At 52.2% G+C, this 19,709-nt stretch overlaps 1 protein-coding gene across 1 annotated transcript; it reads left to right on the plus strand.

Moving 5' to 3' along the window:
• Positions 1 to 821: 821 nt before the first annotated feature.
• LOC104303410 (pre-mRNA cleavage complex 2 protein Pcf11-like) lies at positions 822 to 14,611 on the plus strand. The gene is made up of 12 exons (XM_054180146.1): positions 822 to 1,010; positions 2,617 to 2,742; positions 4,817 to 5,005; positions 5,412 to 5,591; positions 6,973 to 7,599; positions 8,927 to 9,014; positions 10,073 to 10,192; positions 11,377 to 11,479; positions 12,075 to 12,252; positions 12,707 to 12,859; positions 14,003 to 14,095; positions 14,582 to 14,611. Exons 1-12 carry the CDS (start codon positions 822 to 824, stop codon positions 14,609 to 14,611), a joined length of 2,076 nt encoding a protein of 691 aa, XP_054036121.1.
• The last annotated feature ends 5,098 nt before the right edge of the window (positions 14,612 to 19,709 follow it).

A 19,709-nucleotide genomic window follows, 5' to 3' on the forward strand; every position in this document is an offset into this window, starting at 1 on the left:
AGCTCTGGGTTTGGGCCTTTGAGCCTCCAGCTGGGCCTGCGGAGCCTGAGGACAGGGCTGGGGCAGGGGACCAGGCTGGGACCCTGAGCAGCAGGCTTTGGGCCTTGAAATGGGTGCTTGGGCACCAACGGTGCGGCACTGGAGCATGAGGGAAAAGCTTGGGCCTGGGGAAATGGGCTTGGGATCCAAAATGCTGCTGTGCCACCTGGAATCAGAGCTCTGGCCTCTGAGCAAAGGGGCTCTAAGGGGAGCTTGGGACCAAGAAACGGATCTCAAACCCTAAAAGTGAAACTGGGGGCCCTAGAATTGGGAGTTTGAAAATGGAGGTTAAGAGTTGGTCCCTGAAATACTGCTTTGGATGTGAGAAATGAGGCTTGGAACGCTGAAAATGAGACTGTAAAATCCAGAGGCATGCAGCTGGCTTGGAAGGACTCCAGGACCGAGACTCCAGCACGGTGGAAACTGCCTCTGGCCTGGCAGGGCAAGCTGAACCCAAAGCCTGACACTTCACTCAAGTGAGAAGAGACTCTTGGCTTTCTGCCAACAAACAGCTTGAGGAGCTGATGGCGCTTCCTCCTCACCTCCTGGAGAGCTCCAGCGAGAGGACATCCCCTCTCTTACCCACTGGCTGCTTGACTTTGGGGACAGCTTTAGTGCTGAAGCAGAGAGGAGGCACAGAACGGTCCCAGCCGGGCAGAGGCTGCGGCGCCAGGGCAGCCAGCAGCGGGCTGAGCAGCTGGGCATCAGCCAATCAGGGTGCGGCAAGTGAACAACAGAGGTTACCAAGCCAACGGCCAGTGGCCCTCTGGTCGAGGAGCAGGATGCCAGAGTCCGAGAGCAGTCGTGGGAGGAGAGGGGTGTCAGGAGACGTGTGCCAGGGTTATCAGGCGTGGCTGCAGGGCCTGATACTCAACAGCAAATCTGCCATCACCAGGCTGACCGTCCTGGCACAGCAGAATGTGGCCTTCGCCAGCAGTATTGCCTCCCTGGTAGAGGCACAAATGGCCAAGGTTTGGATGTTCCACTGCTTGCTGCTTCTGCCTGTGCTGCTGGGGAGACCAGCTGGGACAATGCCCTGGGTGGGCTTGGGACTAGGAGGAAGGGTCTGGGGAGATGTCCTGCTGAGGAGGGTGGGCAGAGCCAGGCAGCAGTGGGCTGAGGAGTGGCAGGAGGAAGAGGGTAAAAGGGGACAAGGAGAGACAAGGAGAGACAAGGAAGAAGGGAGGTGGGAGAGGGCCTGAGAGACTGGAAATAGGATGAGAGAGAGAGGAAGAGGCTCTGGAAGAGACAAGTGGATGGGTGGGATGAGTACAGCTGGGCTTGGATGAGTTGGGTGGAGGGCAGAGAGCAGGGGTTTTAGGGGACATGGAGGTGGTGATGGTGGGTTGGTTAATTAGGGGACAAACATGAAGAGGAAAATTTTGACAGCCCAGAGGGTGTTGGGGATTTGGGGCTGGGTGGGCCCCCCAGCTGGGTCATTAACTGTGCCAGACTAACACAGTGTTCATGTTGTTAATTGTAAATCATAGAATCAATAATAAATGAGGTTGGAAAAGACCTCAAAGATCATCAAGTCCAACCTGTGGATATTGTAAAATCCTGTATGTTTTGTACACATTCATTGCACTCCACTGAAGATTGTAGTTTTGCTTGTAAATACAGCTTCCTTTTGCTTCCAACTGAGTTAGTCTGGCAAAGTGGAGGGGGAATTTCAACCTACCACAGTGGGGATGTAGACAGCGGCCCAGGCAGCCAGGAGGACTTGCAGCCCCAGTTAGGGTGAGACTGTTTCCCCAGCACAGTCCCTGTGAGCGCTGGCAGGGCACAAACCCTGCTGTTATAGAACAGCTTGGGGGTGAAAGGTAGATGAGCATCTGTGGTTGTTTTGCTCTGCCTGGTCAGACCATCTGTTTGGACTCCAGGTGTTCTGTGCCCTGAGGGCTGCTCCTGTCCTGTGGGTATTTCATTTATTCTACCTGGAGGTTCAGGGTGAGGAAGAAGAAATTCTCCCTGACTGTAGAAACTGCATTAAGGTCCTAATCTGTCATCTGAAAGACATGGGACAGAGAGAAAGAGGAGGCTTCCTCTGAGCCCAGCCCAGGTGGCTGGTGCCAGCAGCAGTCAGTCAGCCCCAGCATAGGATGTGGTTTTACAGCACCCTTTTAAACAAGAGCATTTTTTAAAGGAAAGGCTCCTTTCAACCCCCCTCCCATTTGTGCCAGTGCCCCCAGTGCAGACCTGTCCCAGTGGCTGGCTTTGCCTGGAAGGGAAGACCTCAATATTCCAGCCCTACTGAGGTCATTCTGCCGTCCTGGAGCAGGTAACATTTGCAGCAGGCTGCACTGCTGAGGTCTGAGTCCTGCTCACAGTCAGATGCACAACGGCAGTGGCACTTGGCACAGAGCCTTCGCTGCTGAATGATTCCCCTTCTGCTTTCATCTGAGCATCCACTGGCCAGATTCAGTTTTCCTATCAACAGGAAATCCCAAGCCCAGTCTCTTGGTGTTTGCAGTGGCAAGCCAAAAGAGGTTTCTGAGCCTGGCAATCCCTGTGTTTGCAGTGCTTCAGAGGTGCTTTGGTTGTGCTGAACTTCTCCCTCTCTTCTCACCATTCCAGGCTCCTCCATCGCAGAAGCTCCCTGTCATCTATCTTATGGATTCCATCGTCAAGAATGTGGGAGGAGAATACCTGAAGGCTTTTGCTCCAAACTTGGTGGAAACCTTCCTCTCTGTCTTTGAGAAGGTCTCTGCACTTCAGAAGAGTTCTGTAAATGAATCTGTGCCTGGGCAATGAGCACTGTGCCCAGGGTTGGGTTTTCTTGGGTGGCAAACCACACAAGTTGATTGGCTTTTATAAATCCTTGTCCTGGCTCTGTGCTGTGGGAGACTGTCCCTGCTGCTCTCACACAGGTGAATTATGCTGAGCTGAAAGATGTAAAGTCTTGGCTTGGGTCATAAGAGTCTGGAATTGTCCTGGACAGTTTGGTTACCCGTGGCTCACCTGGATGGACTTTTTGTAATGTACAGATGAGGGAGTTACAGATTCCTGGTTTAATGTAAGCGAGTAAATAGTCCTTGTGCCAAGAAGAGACTGTGAATCAGATCCTTGTGGATTTCTGTCCCTCCTGTAGTTGCATTTGTCTCATTTACTTCAGCTGTGGTGTGTGAAATGAGTGCTGAAACTCTGAGGAGTGGCACTGGGAGCTGTTTCTGTCCTAGTGGTCTGGGATTTGAAACTAGTGCTAGAAGGGGAAAAGGCTCTTGGCAGATGTTGCTGTGCTGCAGTGCAAGTGTGTGTGTTGACTTCACTCAACACTGAGAACGTTGCCAGGTCTTTAAGTCTTAACCAGCTCTGAACCCAGTGCAGTGATTGTGGTGTTCCTTATGAGACCTGCACATCAAAGTCAGGGTTTGAAGGACTGGACTGGGATGGATTTCAGCTTCTGTGGCTTACTGTTTGCAGTGAGGGTCTGAGTTCCAGGATGCTTTCTGTATGGTTTCCAGAAGTCAAATGCCTGATGAAACAGAGACTGCATTGTGATGGGGAGCATAGGAGACTCCAGCTCCTGTGTACAGTGCAGATGGGGAGGGAGAGACTGCCTTGGGTTTTCCCTGTTTACTGGTGACTGTTCTACTGAACTGTGCATTTGAAGTTGCAGCTGAAGCTCTGCATGACTCATGTGGATCGTTTTATAGGTTAAGTGTCTGCTGAGCTAACCAGAACTACTTAATTAATGTGTATTAATTAAATGTACAAAGTGGCAGTCACCTTTAATGGCTGGACTGGCCCTGTTGAAAGAAGCAAGCAGAATCCCAGCACTGCCATGGCCACGAGTGTTGTTATCAGTCAGTCCCAGGTCACTCTGCCTTAGTGACCATTCAGACACTTGATGAAGTCAGAACCTTTTGCTTAGCCACTTCTGCTCCTTTTGCAGTGAACAGGATGCTTCTCATGAAAATTGTACAATGCCTCCCCCTTCTCCCCACCCATGGGCTAAGGATGAATTATTTGTGTTGGAGTTCCTGCTCCTCTCCAAAGGAAACTCCAAACTTTCTAGGCCGTTCTGTGTCTTTCTGTAACATCCCAACAACACAGCCAAAGCCATCCACACAGTCAGTGCTCAATGGCTGAACTGGGAGACTGGCATTAGGACAGTTGCAGAGATTTTGTCCTCAGGTGGTTTGAGTTCTTGTTTAACTGAACTCTCAAGTTGGGAGATGAAGGAAATTTTACTTTACTGTAAATGTCTAACTTTCCTAAGATAATCCAAACTAACTGTTTGACTGACCCTACAAGGCACTGACCCTGCAAGGAGGTTTGGTCTGTGGCTCACAGAGGGGTCCAGTGGTACAGCTGAACTAAACCTGAATTGATGGCTAACAGCCCTCATCTGGCATCTGGTGGGAAAAGTCCTTCAGGGGCTGAAGAGCTGAGCATCAACACTTGGAGCAGTTTCTTTTCTCAGAGGCTGTTGTTTTGCAAGAGTTTTCTACTGTATTTTTTCAACAGAAATTGGGCAAATGAAATGAGAATTTTGGTCATGGAAAAGTGGACAGAAAATGCTCAGAAGATGGTCAGGGACAATAAAGCCTTCCAGCGGCCTTGAAACAGCAATTCCACAGCTGAGCCTCTCTGATTCTGGTGGCATGGGAGTGTGACCTGCGCTGCTGAGAGCTGTTGCACAGCGAGGCCAGTGTGTTGAAATGCCAAGTGCTGAGAGCAACAGGACATAAATGCAACCTTCCTTCTGGCAGCAAAGCTGCAGGCTGTGTTTGGCAGGAGCTGAGGGAGCCCTGGGGGTGTTTTGTTGTTGCAGGTGGACATAGAGACTCGCAAGAGTTTATTCCTCTTGCGCTCAACGTGGGACAGGATTTTCCCCCTGGAGAAGCTGCATGCCCTGGATGTCAGAGTCAAGTCATTAGATCCTGCTTGGCCAGTGAAACCTCTGCCTCCAGATGGGAATGCTGCTGGCACCCCTGTGAGCCCTCAGCCTGCAGTTGCCTCGGTCAGTTTGTGTGCCTGCTGTACGGACAGATGGTCCTAGAGCAGCCATCCTTGTTTGTAGGCTGCTTGTTGACAGTGCAGTGCCTCAGGAATGCAGAGCCTGGGCTGTGTAGGCAGGGCAGAGGCACTCCTGAATGCAGAGCACTGGGGGGCTTGGTTTGCCTATTTCAAACCTGTGCTCTGGAGGGTGGACATGAATGAACTGCTGTTAGGCGACGTCCCCCTGTCACAGCAGCACAGTGCTGGATGGTGGCAGCAGGTAAGGGAGCTGGAGTTAGCTGAGCATGGGGGCCATGGGGGTGTTAGGGTGAGGCGGGGGCTCGGTGACCTTGTTCTAACCAAACCAGCTCCAGGGCTCCCTGGCTCCCTCAGGATTTGCAGTGTCACAGGTTCGGTTCTGTTTCTAGCCAGAGGAATGTACTGCACCTGCCTGTGCCAGGGCTGCTGCCCCTGCTCCTCCAGCTCTTGCTGAAACACCAAAGCCTTTGACACAGGAGCAGCTGCTGAGGCAGCAAGTGCTTGAGAAGGAAAAGGAGCTGCTGGAAGTGCGGCAAAAAATCTCAGAGCTGGAGCAGGCCCAAGCACAAGTGGGCAGCCAGGTGGTTGTCATGGTTTGGGAGAGCAATTTCTCCCACCACGGGCAGAAATAACGACTCAGACAAAGGGACTGCAAAAGTGATGGAAAGTTTAAGTGGGAAAACAATAGAAACAACAATGAAAGTTTTACAGAGAACCACAGGCACCATGACAAAGAGGGAGAGATCCCAGAACATACCCAAGAACGTATACCCCCACCTGGGGGTATACCCAAAAACCCCCTGGGCTCTTTCCTCCACCCCACCCCCACCCCAGCCTCAGGCCTGGGCAGGCCCAAGGCAGGCAGCTCAGCCATTTACCTAGGCAGCAGCGGGGGGCGAAAGAGGAAGTGAAGACCCTGCGCTGATGTTTTATAGGGGAGCAGAGGACTGGGGGTGAAATACCTGGCTTGCTGTGACCACCCAGTGGGCTGGACCCTTTTGGGACCTCCCAGGTGTGGTCTGTGCAGTGGCATCCAGGCCAGCACCCAGTCTAAGCCACCACAGTGGTGACACTTTTCAGGGGGGCTCTTTGGGACAGTTCTTACCTGTCCTGGTAGCTGCCAGCCATCACTGTGCTTCTGCCTGGGAAGCAGAGCTCTGTGAGGATTGGAGCTTTATGGGGTGCTTGGGGTGCTTGGACAGTATTTGTTTATTTAAAAGTGTTAAGAATGATACTCAAAATTGAGGCAAAAACAGGTGAACGTGCTGGGGTTTTGTTCTGAACTTCCCTCCAAAATGATCCCTATGTATGATCTTGCTGCTGCTCAGACAGGAGAGATAACTTCAGCACAGTCAGAAGCACAGGGTGGAAAACAAAGGAGAGCAAGTGCCAGAAAAGGACCTGTTGAGACACAGCCACCAGCTACACAGTCTCCACAAGGACTAGAGAGGAGAGCACTCAAAAGAAGACTGAGAAGTTTGTCTCCCATTTTGTCATCTCCTAAAATTAGAAAGATACACCAGAAATGCCCTGAGCAGCCTCAGGTAGAAGAAGACACACAAGCAGCAAGAGGTGGCAGAAATCATTATCAGAGTAACGTCAAAGCAGAGGTGCAGGATCAAAGGGCAGTGAACAGAGCCCATGAAAGCAGTCTCCAAGGAACAGCAAGCCAGCATCCAGAGTGTGCAGCAAACTGGGATGGAGCAACATCGGGCAAGAGGTGGAAATCTGGTTGGGAAGAAAATCCAAAGTAAGTTACTGCTTTTGAAACAGCTTCTGTGTAAAGTGGGTGGAAATTCTGCTGCTGCCTCCAGGCTTTGGGAGGCAAGGTTCAGATTGTTAAAGCTGGTAACTTGAACTCACTTCTGCTGTGAAACGTGGAAGTGCCACACACTTAGATCCTGAGGTGATGACGAGGTTTGGCCGTGATCAGTTCTAACAATGGAACAGCTCTGTCCTGAAGCACAGAGCAATCCCTGTCTGAAACCTGTCCTTGCTTTCAGCTCACAGCAGGGTGAAGAACACCAAGCACTTGCTGAATGTCCTCACCAAAGACACCAGGAAATATGTCCTGCTGCTGGAAGGATTTTATCACCCCGAGCACCAAAGCAGCAGCACTGCTTAGGCCTCAGGTTTGAGGGACCTCCAGGTCAGCCCTTGGGGCCCCATGGCCAACCTGGAGGAGGCATCAGGTTTGAGGAGCCACATGGTCAGCCACTGGGGCCACAGGGACTGTCAGGACAATTCAATACAGAGGTACCTCTAAGATTTGATGGACATTGCCAACCAGCCTCTGGATTTGACTTGCCCCTTGGCCTTCAAGGTGTACCTTTTCAAAACATGGCTCCACATGCTCCCTCAAGGCTGGGAATGTCACCATGTGGACAGGGGGGTCCCTTTGTGCAGCATCCCGAGCAGGGCTCCCATCGACCATCTCACAGGATGCAGCTGCAGAGCACAGCTGGCCCAGGGGCACAGGATTGCCCTCGGAGAGCAGGTGCACAGCACTGGGATGCAACAGCTCCTCAGGGTCCTCAGCATGGAAGCTTCAGGAACATCTCAATGGGAAGTCGTCAGGTAAGAACTGATTGTGTTCAACAGTTTGCTTTGCAGAAATATTTTTGTGTGCAGAACTAGCAGGGTTTTTTTATTCTAGAAAGTAAAGATTTTCCTGAAGAGCTGCAGACTGGGAGCCAGTTTTGAGGTCAGACAAATCCTCCTCCCTCACCAGCTCATGGAGACTTTCAGGACATGTGTTGCTGGTCTTTAAGAATCTTTTGTTAAGAGTCGAATCTTTACAGTGGGTTGTAGCTCAGTTGGTTGTTTCCCAGGAGCAGATAGTGCCATCAGGATTTATAGCCTGAGAACAGACCCAGGCCCTGGGCAGTTTGTGGTGTTTCCATTCACCTGGCACAGAAGGCAATTCTCCACCAAGCTGGAAAGATGACATCAGTGGATCCACAGGACTGATGTTTCGAAGAGCTGTAGAATGAAAGTGGGCCAGCAGCATTCCGTTGTCATCTTGCAGCTGTCACTACTGCTGAGTGGCCTTGTTTAGAGAGACCTCCATGGTTTGGGGAAGCTGAGCATGTCCTGTTCATAAGAGTCTGTTCAGGTGCTTTCTGCACCAGCAGCTTTCTGAGCTCAGCTGTCCCTGTTGGAAATGCTCCCTTCAGAAGAGGGAAATTGTACCTCAGCTCAGTGACAACAATGTGATTGCTGTCAGTGGAGAGCATCTGGGGATGATCACTGATCACCCAGAGTGATCAGAGTGATCACTCAGTGTGGCACTGAGGGTGCCACAGCAGGGCTCGTGTCCTGCTGACCTCTAATGGGATCAAATGTAAAGCAATTTGTAAATGAAGGAGGCAAACAACTAGGACCAAAGCTCAGCCTTCTTTGGAGCATGAACTGGTTTGCTGTCCGAAGCTTACTGTAGAGGCCTGCTGAAAACTGCTTCCAAGGTGTTTGTGGTGCAGGGGACACAACTTCAGTTCCTGGATGAGAACTGATGGCAGCTTTTGTACAGTCACCAGTTCCCCAAATTCCTCTCTGAGGAGCTTTGTGCTGGTGAACAGGAGCAGTTCCAAAGGAAAGGCTGTGTTTGGAAACATGACTGAAGGCTGGATAGGCAGAGGAAAAGGTGTTGGTCTGAGATGAACAGATGGGGTCAGTGAAATGTCAGCAAAAGGAGGATATTCTGAAGCTCTTCTGGTGGGAAATGAAAATAGGGCAGAGGTTCTGCAGCCATTTGTGGACCTTCCAGTACCAAACTGGGATGGTTCACTCCTGGAAGACTAAATCAAATTCTGGAGACACAGCTGCAGTTTCAATGGTAACATTTCAGCAGTAAGTTTATCATCTCATGATTGCACACCAAAGACTGAAATGTTTACTTTCACAGGTTCCTGTCACGTTTGCCCAGCCAGGGCCTTGTGGCCAAGCTCAGCAGCATTGGCCACATCCTGGAAGCCTTGTTCAGAACCCTGCAGGTGTGTAACCAAAAAAAGGAACTTGGAGAATCATGGAATTGTTTCAGCTGCAGAAGACCTCCAAAACCATGGAGTCCAACCAGCAGGCTAACACCCCCATGGCCATTAAACCAGGGTTTTGAACCCCCTCAAGGGAAGATGAAACCACCACTTGCCTGGGCACCCAGTTTCAATGCCTGACCATCCTCCAGTGAAGACATTTTTCCAGATATCAAAACTACACCTCCCATGCTGCAATTTAAGTCCAGCACCCCCAGGTCCTTTTCTGCTGGACAGTTTCAGCCACTCTGTCCCAAGCCTGGAGTGCTCATGGGGCTGTTGTGACCCAAGTGCAGGACCCAGCACTTGTCCTTGTTACACTTCATCCTATTGGCCTTGGCCTATCAATCCAGGATGCCCAGGTCCCTCTTCAGAGCCTTTCTACCCTCCAGCAGATCAACACTGCCACCCAGTTTGGTGTTGTCTGCAGCCATTTTGTAGTGTCCTGCTGTGCTAGGGCTGTGTGGACTAAGTGAAGCCTCCTCAGCGAGAAGGCTATAGGTGTGGTTCTGGCAGTAGCTTCATCTCTTGAGGGCTTCCAATAGTCTTTATGAGCCATGTGGATTTGGTATGTACTTGTGCCAAGACCCAACACTAATTTCTGTCTGCTTTCCTGGAAAGTACCAGTCTGTGGCCTGGCTGGCATTTGCCAGGGGCTGTGAACATTCCCACCGCAGGAGTGTCTGGCAACGAAAAGCTCCTAGAAAGTCCTCAGTGTTTAAGTGGCCTGGTCCTGCTGAGATCTTGCAGCCTAAACTCAGGAAACTAGGACACTGCAGTGCTCCCTCTTGAGTGGGAATCTGTCCATGGGCAGCCAGAACAGACAGCCACCTCTAGGTGAACGGGAAGGGAAGGGAAGAAACCAACCAGAGACTGGGCATGAAGTGGAGAGAGCTGACAATGTGAGATCAAAAGGGAAGGAGCAGAAGGCAGGAGGGAAAGCTCCTTGTGGAAGATGCTGATACAAGCCAAGGACATTTGTGGTGCTGAGCTTCTGTCTCCTTGCTGTGTTTGCACAGGAGCCCTTCCACTATCACGTCCTGACAACCACCTGGGACAGCTCCATGTCAATGAATTGTTTGCTAGGCTGCTGTCAGCAGGGATCCTACACCTGCCAAACCCTGCTCCCACCTCAGCACGTAGGTAGCTCCAGCATGTTCTACCTGCTCAGTGTGTCCACAGCTGAAGTGTAAAGCTTTGCTGAACTCCTGCTTGGTTCATTTAGCTGTAGAGAGCCCCTCACCCTCCTTTTCTCCAGGTTTGAATAACCCCAGGTCCCTGAGCTGCTCTTCTCTAGACCCCTCTCCAACTTCTTTCCCTTCTCTGGACATGCCCCAGCCCCTCAATGTCCTTCTTGGAGTGAGGAGCCCAAAACTGACCCCAGTATTTGAAGTATGGCCTCACCAGTGCCCAGTACAGGGGGATGATCACTTCCCTGTTCCTGGTGGCTATACACTGCTGACCCAGGCCAGGATGCTGGTGGCCTTCTTGGCCACCTGGGCACACCCTGGCTCATCTTCAGCCAGCTGTCCACCAGCACCCCCAGGTCCTTTTCTGGTGGGCAGTTTCAGCCACTCTGCCCCAAGCATGGGGGTTCTTGTTGCCCAAGTGCAGGACCCAGCACTTTGCCTTTGGAACCTCATTCCATTGGTCTCAGCCCATGGATCCAGTCTGCCCAGCTCCCTCTGCAGAGCCTTCCTACCCTCCAGCAGATCAACACTGCCACTGAACTCAGTGCCATCTGCAAATGTACTGAGGGTGCCTGGATCCCTTCCCCCAGATCACTGACAAAGACATTAAAGAGAAGTGGCCCTAGTGCTGAGCCCTGGGAACACCACTGCTGACTGGCCACCAGCTGGGGTTAACTCCATTCCCCACCACTCTTGGGGCCTGGCCAGCAGCCAGTTCTTAACCCAGTGAAGCATCCACCCATCCAAGCCATGAGCATCCAGTTTCTCCAGGAGGATGCTGTGGGAGACAGTGTCAAAGGCTTCACTGAAGGCCAGGTAGAGGACACCCACAGCCTGTCCCTCTTCCACTCAGCAGTCACCTTGTTGTAGAAGGAGACCAGGGTCATCAAGCAGGATCTGCCCTTCATGAGCCCATGCTGACTGGGCTTGATCTCCTGGTTGCCCCTCATGTGCTGCATCCCATGCAGGACAGCCAGGCTCTCAGCGGTGCCTGAGCTGTGCTGCACTGGCACTCCAGTAGGGACAGGTCATGCTTAGGAACACTTGACTCAAAATAACTCTCAGGAGTCTATCAGCTCTTTCTGATGAGGCACTGAAATGTTGATGAAAGAGATATCTTTATGCTATCTTAGAAGGGAATGAACCATCAGCCCAGCCAGCTGCTGAAGGGAAAGCTGCTGAGCAGAAGGAAGATGTTCCAGACCTCACTGACTTCCAAGTGGAAGAGCTTAGGCAGTGCGTATCGTTTCGTGTCGTGAGTTACAGGGCACTGAGAGTGAGGGCAGGGGGAGATCTCCACGGCTGATCCAAGGCAGCTGAGGGCTTGGGGAAGATCAGGCCTCACCTTGGAACCAAGGGGACCTGCAGCTTTTGGTGTCAGCCTTGGAGAATTTGAGGGAGCAGAAAGAGGGAAAACTGACCTGGGGAAAGTCCAGGAGCTGCAGGGTGCTCCTGGCTCAGGCAGGCTGTGATGTCCACTGCAGTCAGGGCTTCTCCTTGCTCACTGCTGGGCTCACCACCTTCATGGGAGCTGGCCAAGCTGAGCCCGAGGCCCTGCTGCGTGCACTGTTGGCTGATCAAGCTGCAGGCATGAAATACAGCCCTGGGGTCTCCTCAGCACTGATTCCCGTGGGCCCTTGCTTGTGGTGTGAATGTTTCAGCTGATGGTGATATGAAAATGAGGGAGAGTGTAGCTCTGTTGTGGGTTCTAACCCCCATGAGATCCTTGGCCTTACTCCGCTCTTGTGGGCAGAGAAAGCAATTTGCTGAGGAGATGCTTCTCCTTTTCTTTCCCAGGGAAAGTGCAGCTTTGGTTTGGTTCTCTCTACAGGCGTTACAGCAGTGCCATCAATGCTCTGCACACTGGCATCCAGTGTGGCTCCTGTGGGGTGAGGCTGGCCACGTCTCAGGGCTACGCCGAGCACTTGGACTGGCACTATGGACGGAACCGGAGCCGGAAAGCTGCAGGCAGAGCAGCAGCACACAGGCAGTGGTACTGCAGCTCAGCAGTAAGTGATGCAGCCTGGCTCCTGGGGCATCACAGGCCAGGGGCTGCCTCTGTCTGGCCTGGCACTGTAGGGCTGCAGCTGAAATTTGTACCAGCACAGAGCTGGCCTTGGGCAAACAATGATGGCTGAGATCTCTCCAGTGCCTGTCACAGTGCAGAAGGCCATGGCATGCCGGACAAGAAATAATTGGAAGATGCTGGCTCTGTTTTCATCTCACTGAGAATGGAATTGCAGGAGAATGGGTTTTTTTAGGAAAACAGCTTTGTTGACCCGAGCAAGCTGCACTGTGCCAGTGCTGCACATGGGGAGCACTCACTCTAGCTTTAATGAAGCAAGATGTATTAAATACAGTGCTTTTGGGGTGGTGGGGTGGGTTTTTTTTGCTTGTTTCCTTGTATTTTGCAGTCATTTCTAGCTGTCATTGTCTGAGTGTGAATTACAACGTTCTCCTCAGGAGTGGATTGAATTTGCAGCAGCAGCTGATCTGCAGAAGACTGCGAAGAGCCAGATTTTTGAAAGAGCTCATGAAGCTGTGCTGAAGGCACGACAAGCTTCAAAGAAGGATGAGATTCAGAGTGTGCCTGCTGGACCAGCTGGAGCAGCTGAGGTAAGTTTCAACTCCCCTCTCTTAGCCCAGACACAGCGAATCCTCTGAGACTTTAAAGACGTTTGCAGCAGTCTTTCACAGAGTGGCCACAGGTAGCCAGGAGTCGTGTTCTTGGAGCTCTGCGGAGCCTCTCCACGGGTGCTGTGTTTGTGTGTGCAGTGGTTGTTTCCCATGGGCAGATAGTAGCATAAATCACCTGCAGCTGCACAAGCTCTGCACCCATGGGCACTCACTACCTGAGCAGAACTGAGAGGGGCAAAGCGTGGTCATGGACTGAACATTCACACAGAGGGAATGAGGAGAGCAAATGACTTAGAGCTGGACCTTTGCTGCTCTAACCATGATTTGGGTTACTGGGGTTTGGTGCTTTGATACAGAATTGTCTGTCTTTGTAGCAGACAGGTTAGTACCTGTCAGATACATACATAGAATAAACCAGGTTGGAAGAGACCTTCAAGATCATCGCGTCCAACCCATCAACCAATCCAACACCACCCAAACAACTAACCCATGGCACCAACATGTCAGATCTGTCTTCAAGGCAACTCAGTCTCAAGTCACCACCAGCTGGGCATTTTGCTAGGTGAATTGATGTAGCAATTAAAGCCAAATGCTGCTGGGATGACAACTGGGTTTAGCACGCTAAGCCCCCAAGGCATGGAGGCCTTTGATTTCATTTTCCAAAGCACCTTTTGTACTTTCTTCTCCCAGTTGATTCTTTTGCACAGAAGTACTAAAGCTGTTCACACTTCATTAGAAAGTTCTGCCATTGATTTGAGACTCCAGGTCAAGGGGAAGAGTGAAGATAATCCATAAAAAGAAACTAAAATAAAAAGATGAAATCCCCTGCACTGGATTGTCTGATATGGCAGGAAAACAGCATCGGGTTATGACGTGTTTTGCAGCCACCAGCTTGGCTAAAAGGTCAAAGCTGACCTTTCTCAGGTGACACCAGTCTTCACAGGCAGGTGATGATGATTTCTGGGGCTGCAAACTCTGCTCAGTGTCCAGCTAAAGATCCTGTGGTGGTCTCGATGTATTTACCCCTAGTTCAAAGACTCCTTTTAGCCTGTTACTAGACTCTTGCAGTTGGGGTGTTGAGGCAATGGTTGCAATAACCACATCCCTCCAAAAACTATCCAGAGCTGTGAGATTTGCCAAGAGCAGTTCGAGCAGTACTGGGATGATGAAGAGGAAGAGTGGCGCCTGAGAAATGCCATTAGAGTCGATGCCAAGGTAACCTGCCCTGCCGCACAGGGGATGCTCAGCTACAGCACAGGCCCTGAAGAGCCACAGCAAAAGGGGAGGGCCCAGTGCTCTGTCTCTCCTGAAGCACCCCCACGTTACTGCTTCTGGCTCCAAGTGGCATCAATATCTCAGCCTCTGGAAGTTCTTGAGGTCCTGGTACCATCAGTACAGGGTCCCCAGTCTGCCCTTGTGCTGCAGTGCTGGAAGACAAAGGAATGTCCCTCTGGATGGGGGTGGATGTTGGTTCCATTGTTTCTCCATACAGCTGGGCACAAAGAATTCCCAGCACTCAGCAGACTTCTGTCTGGTCATTCTTCCTAACTAAAGGCCCCCAAAATCCTTTCCCAGAGATTTGGCCTGTTCCTGCCACTGTTGATCTGGGCAGATGGGGTGAGCTGTGCAGCTGATGCTGCTTTATTCACAGCTGCCGTCATTTCTTGATGTCTAGTTAAATGCCTCACAATTCTGTTTCAGATTTACCACCCATCTTGCTACAAGGACTAACCTAAGGTAAGTCCTTACTCTTAGAAGCACTTTGCTTCCAGTGTTTCTGCTTGATTTCTGCCTCTGCAGGGGGAAGGTGCTATCGTGACTAGGCTGCCCTTGATTAGACAGTGTGGTAAGCTGATAGCACAGAATAAGCTGAGAAGGATTTCTTGCTCTGATGCACCCTGACAGGTCCTGTATCCTCCAGGACTACAGCAAAGCCATGGTTTGAAAGCAGGTCCTGCACTGATTGCTGGGCAAGCTGTGTGAGCTTAGGAGGTGGCAACAGTGGAGCACCAATGGCTGTTGGGGTGTGGGACATTTTTAAGGCTTTGGGAGTTCCAGTTCCCCTGGGGACAGCAGTTTGTGCTGCTGTGTTAAGCATTTCAGCACTGCTTGGCCAAAGCCTTTTCAAAGCCGTTGTGGAAAACTGATGCTCTTAGAGCATAAATTTGTTTTCATCAGATCTTGGTAAAGTAGAAGTTTGTATTTTGAGGGCCTGATTATAAACATGTCTGCATGTTGAGAATGACTAAAAGAGATAGGACAGGAATCTAAAAATGGTAATTTTAAGGCATGCTAATGTGACAAATGAAGGCCCAAACCCTGTTGCTGCTGCACGACAGAATCACTTTATTGCCCAAAGCAATATTATTTCTTACCCTGCACATGAACCCACAGAACTGATAGAAGCCAGCCCTGCACACACAGCTGAAAACAGTCCTCTCTAACAGCGCCGAAAAGCGTTCCCTGCCTGGGGGTCTGGCTTTGGCAGAATGATGCTTTTGGCACTCAGGTGATGTTTTTGTTTAGTTCTTCACAAACAAGTTGGCATCCTGCAGTTCTTCAGCTAGGGAAGGTTTTGTAATCCCATGCCTTCTGCATTAATCTTAGAAGGTTTAGTTGTTTGCAGAACAGCAGCTGCCACATCTCTCTCCTCTTTGTTTTTTAAAACACCTTGGACAGCTGAGGCATGACCCCTGCCCCGTGTGAGCAAGGGTACTGGTCCCTTCCATTCGTTGGAGATAAGGTGCCCCCAGGTGCCCATGACATGTTGCCGTGGTGGCAGCATCTGATGATTAAAATGGCTTTCTGAGGCAGTGGGGAAAAATGGAGCGGATGAATGGCTTAAAAATTCAGAACAAATGTAGCTCCATCTGACCTTTCTTGTGGGGTCGCTCCTTGGGCATTGCCCTTCCTTTGCTTCTCTGGCATGGTTGCCAAGGTGCCCTGCACGTGTGCCAGGATTGCCCCACGGCGCTACAGGCTGCGCCTGGAGCCTGTTTGAGCCCAGCTTTGCAAGACACAGAGGCAGGTCCGTGCTCTGCTTCCACTCGCACAGGCGAAGCAGCGAAGCAGATGCCATTCCACACCGCACACGTGTGGCCTGTGTGGCCTGAAGCCACCATGAGTCCAGCAGGAGCACCTTCGGCTACGTGCACGAGCTCGAAGTGTCCCAGAGCTGCCCTTCGTGTGGCAGCCGTCTGCCAGAGTTCATCTGCTCTTAACCTTCTTCCTGGGGACAGGAGGCAGTTGTTGACAATTTGCTGCGCTTGTTCCCTAGTGAGTGCAAAGTTTCATCAAGGCAGAGACATTCTGGTGAAAGAGATGCTGTGAAACTGGAGCCTGTTGGGATTTATGAGGGATCACAACAGTGAGTGCAAGAGCATCAGAAGCATCATTTCCTACTGCTGGAGCTCCAGGCAAACCTGTGTGAGGGAAGAGTCAAACAGGGATGGCATCTGTTTCTTACCAGATGAGCTGACAATATTAAAAGCCTGAAAAGCTGTCTGTCACTGACTGTCTCGATGATTATCCTGGCGGCAATAACTGCGCACCTGAAGGACGGCCAAGGGCTCAGGTCCAGCCAACAGGGATTTAGGAAGGGCAGGTCCTGCCTCTCCAACCTGAGCTCCTTCTATGATCAGGTGACTGCCTGGTGGACGTGGGGAGGCTGTGGATGTGGTCTGCCTGGACTTCAGCAAGGCCTTTGACACCATCCCCCACAGCAAACTGCTGGCTAAGCTGTCAGCTCGTGGCTTGGACCACAACACTCTGAGCTGGGTTAGGAACTGGCTGGAGGCTGAGCCCAGAGAGTGGTGGTGAATGGTGCCACAGCCAGCTGGCAGCCAGGCACCAGTGGTGTCCCCCAGGGACCCAAGAGAAGGTGTCACAAATGGGCTCTTTGAATCCCCCCGAGAGTATTTTGGGATCCCCCAAGAGGATTTTTGGGGTGCCCAACACCCCAGGGAGGGTCCTGGGGTCCCTGGAGATGGTTTTGGGGTTCCTCAAGATGATTTTTTGGGGTGCCCAAATTTTCCCCCCCCCCCGAGGATTTTAGGGTCCCCACCTCCTCAAGGATGGTCCTGGAGTTCTCCAAGATGCTTTTGGGGTCCCCAACCCCTCCAGGATGCTCCTGGGGTCACCCAAGAGGATTTCTGGGATCTCCAACTCCTCTAGGATGGTCCTGGGGTCTCTGGAGATGATTTTGGGGTCCCCCAAGATGACTTTTGGGTCCCCAACCCCTTCCTGGGCTATTTTTGGGGTGTCCAGAGGGGAGGGTGTTGAATTTTTGGGATACTCACGAGTCTGGGGAGGGTTTGGGGAGCCCCTGGGTGAAGCCCAAAGCGATGCAGGTCTGGAGGGTGCTCAGCCTCGCCCTCTGCTGGCCACCGGAGTCAGTCTGCAGCAACACAGCACCTGGGGGGAACTGGGAGGGACAGGAAGGGACTGGGAGGGGATTGGCAGGGACTGGGAGGCAGTAGGAGGGACAGTGAGAATGCAGGGGGCGTGGGATGGGTTAGGGTTAGAGGCACGCAGTGTTCCGGGGCGCCCTGGAGAAGCATTTTGCAGTTCCTGGGAGCACTGGGAGGGACTGGGAGAACACTTAATGAACTGGAGCAGAGCCCTGCAGAGTGCTGCACACCCACACGCACCCCAGCCCCCGCCGCTGACACTGCCCCAACAGACACCCCCGCTGGCCCCCACCGCCCCTGCCGCTGCCCCCCGCCCGCAGCTCCACGGCAGAGTCCTGCAGCTGCCGCAGAACAACGCCAGGCCGGAGCCAGCAGGCACCGTGCTGCTGAGAGCGGAGCCAATGGGGCAAGGGCAGAGCCAGCTTGGTGAGGGCTTAGTCTTCTTGGTCAGGGCGGCACCATCTTGGAGAGGCAGCGCCATCTTGGGGAGGGCAGGCACCATCACTGGGAGGGCAGCGCCATCTTGGTGCCTCCAGACTCGTTTACATGTCCCCAGACCCTCTTTGTCACCCTCTAAAGCCCTTGAGGTGCCCCCAGTTCGCTTTTAGGTGCTGGGAGAGACATGGGTGTGTGTGTGTGTCCTGGGACTGTAGGGACACCGAAAACCAGAGTGAGACCTCCCCAAATGTGCTAGTCCAGAATTCCAAGCCTCATTTGAACTCTCCTGCAGAGAGATCAAATGGAAAAAGAAACTTGGTGCTAGGCTTTTCCCTTTAGCTTTTACCATGCCCTGGTTTTTAGCATCTGTCTGTGAGGATTGGAAAGTGATCTGCTTAAAGTTGATTTGCCCTGCCCGGAACTCCTGACAGGGAAGTGCTAGCCCAGAATTACAATCACTGGATGTGCTGCAGTGCTGTGCATGGGATGTGCTGCACTGCTGTGCATGGGATGTGCTGCAGTGCTGTGCATGGGATGTGCTGCAGTGCTGTGCATGGGATGTGCTGCACTGCTGTGCATGGGATGTGCTGCAGTGCTGTGCATGGGATGTGCTGCACTGCTGTGCATGGGATGTGCTGCAGTGCTGTGCATGGGATGTGCTGCACTGCTGTGCATGGGATGTGCTGCACTGCTGTGCATGGGATGTGCTGCACTGCTGTGCATGGGATGTGCTGCAGTGCTGTGCATGGGATGTGCTGCAGTGCTGTGCATGGGATGTGCTGCACTGCTGTGCATGGGATGTGCTGCACTGCTGTGCATGGGATGTGCTGCACTGCTGTGCATGGGATGTGCTGCACTGCTGTGCATGGGATGTGCTGCACTGCTGTGCATGGGATGTGCTGCAGTGCTGTGCATGGGATGTGCTGCACTGCTGTGCATGGGATGTGCTGCACTGCTGTGCATGGGATGTGCTGCACTGCTGTGCATGGGATGTGCTGCACTGCTGTGCATGGGATGTGCTGCACTGCTGTGCACTAGATGTTAAACATTAGATGTTAAGCACTGGATGAGGTGCACTACTGTGCAGGGGTTGTGGTGCACTGCTGTGCATGGAATGTGGTGCACATCAATGCACCACATTCAGTAAACAGCTGTGCACCACATCTCATGCACAGCAGTGCACCACATCCAGTCCACAACAGTGCGCCACAAACCCAGCTTGAAGTGCACCACATCCCACGCACAGCAGTGACCCACATGCAGTGCACCACAATGGACCACATCCAGTGTACAGCAGTGCAGCACATCTCATGCACAGCAGTGCACTGCATCCCGTGCACAGCAATGCACCACATCCCGTGCACAGCAATGCACCACATTCCATGCACAGCAATGCATCCAGTGAACCACATCCCATGCATAGCATTGCACCACATCCCATGCTCAGCAGTGCACCAAATCCAGTACACAGCACTGCAACGCAACCCCTACACAGCAATGCACCACATCCATGCACAGGAGTGCACCAATTCCAGTGCACAGCAATGGACAACATGCAGTACACAGCAGTGCACCACAAACCCTGCACAGCATTGCAGCACATCCAGTGCACAGCAATGGACCACATCCAGTGCTCAGTAGTGTGCCACATCTCATGCTCAGCAGTGCTCCCCATCCCATGCAAAGCAATCCAGTGCACAGCACTGTACCACATCCAGTTTTCAGCAGTGCACCAATTCCAGTGCACGGCAATAGACCACATCCAGTGCACAGCAGCGCACTGCACCTCACCACAACAATGCACCACATCCCACTGCAAATCTAGAGTGCACGTGAGCGGTCAGGTTCTGCAGGGAAGCAGCAAGAGGAACGCGAAAGGGCACGTGATGACACAAGTACCCCCCCAAGGTTAGCAATCCGTTTCTGACTGGGGCATATCCAGCTCAGCAGGTCCTACCTTGTCTGACAAATTATCAGCCAAA

The sequence above is a fragment of the Dryobates pubescens genome, chromosome 3 (genome assembly GCF_014839835.1).
Source record: "Dryobates pubescens isolate bDryPub1 chromosome 3, bDryPub1.pri, whole genome shotgun sequence".
Taxonomy (NCBI): domain Eukaryota; kingdom Metazoa; phylum Chordata; class Aves; order Piciformes; family Picidae; genus Dryobates; species Dryobates pubescens.

What these genes read in the sequence shown, in the direction of transcription:
- LOC104303410 (XM_054180146.1), top strand. Translation starts at nt 822, where the DNA reads ATGCCAGAGTCCGAGAGCAGTCGTGGGAGGAGAGGGGTGTCAGGAGAC. An exon ending in AGTGGTACTGCAGCTCAGCA is followed by an intron (nt 12,253 to 12,706) that starts GTAAGTGATGCA and finishes CGTTCTCCTCAG; the next exon opens with GAGTGGATTGAATTTGCAGC. An exon ending in GACCAGCTGGAGCAGCTGAG is followed by an intron (nt 12,860 to 14,002) that starts GTAAGTTTCAAC and finishes AAAACTATCCAG; the next exon opens with AGCTGTGAGATTTGCCAAGA.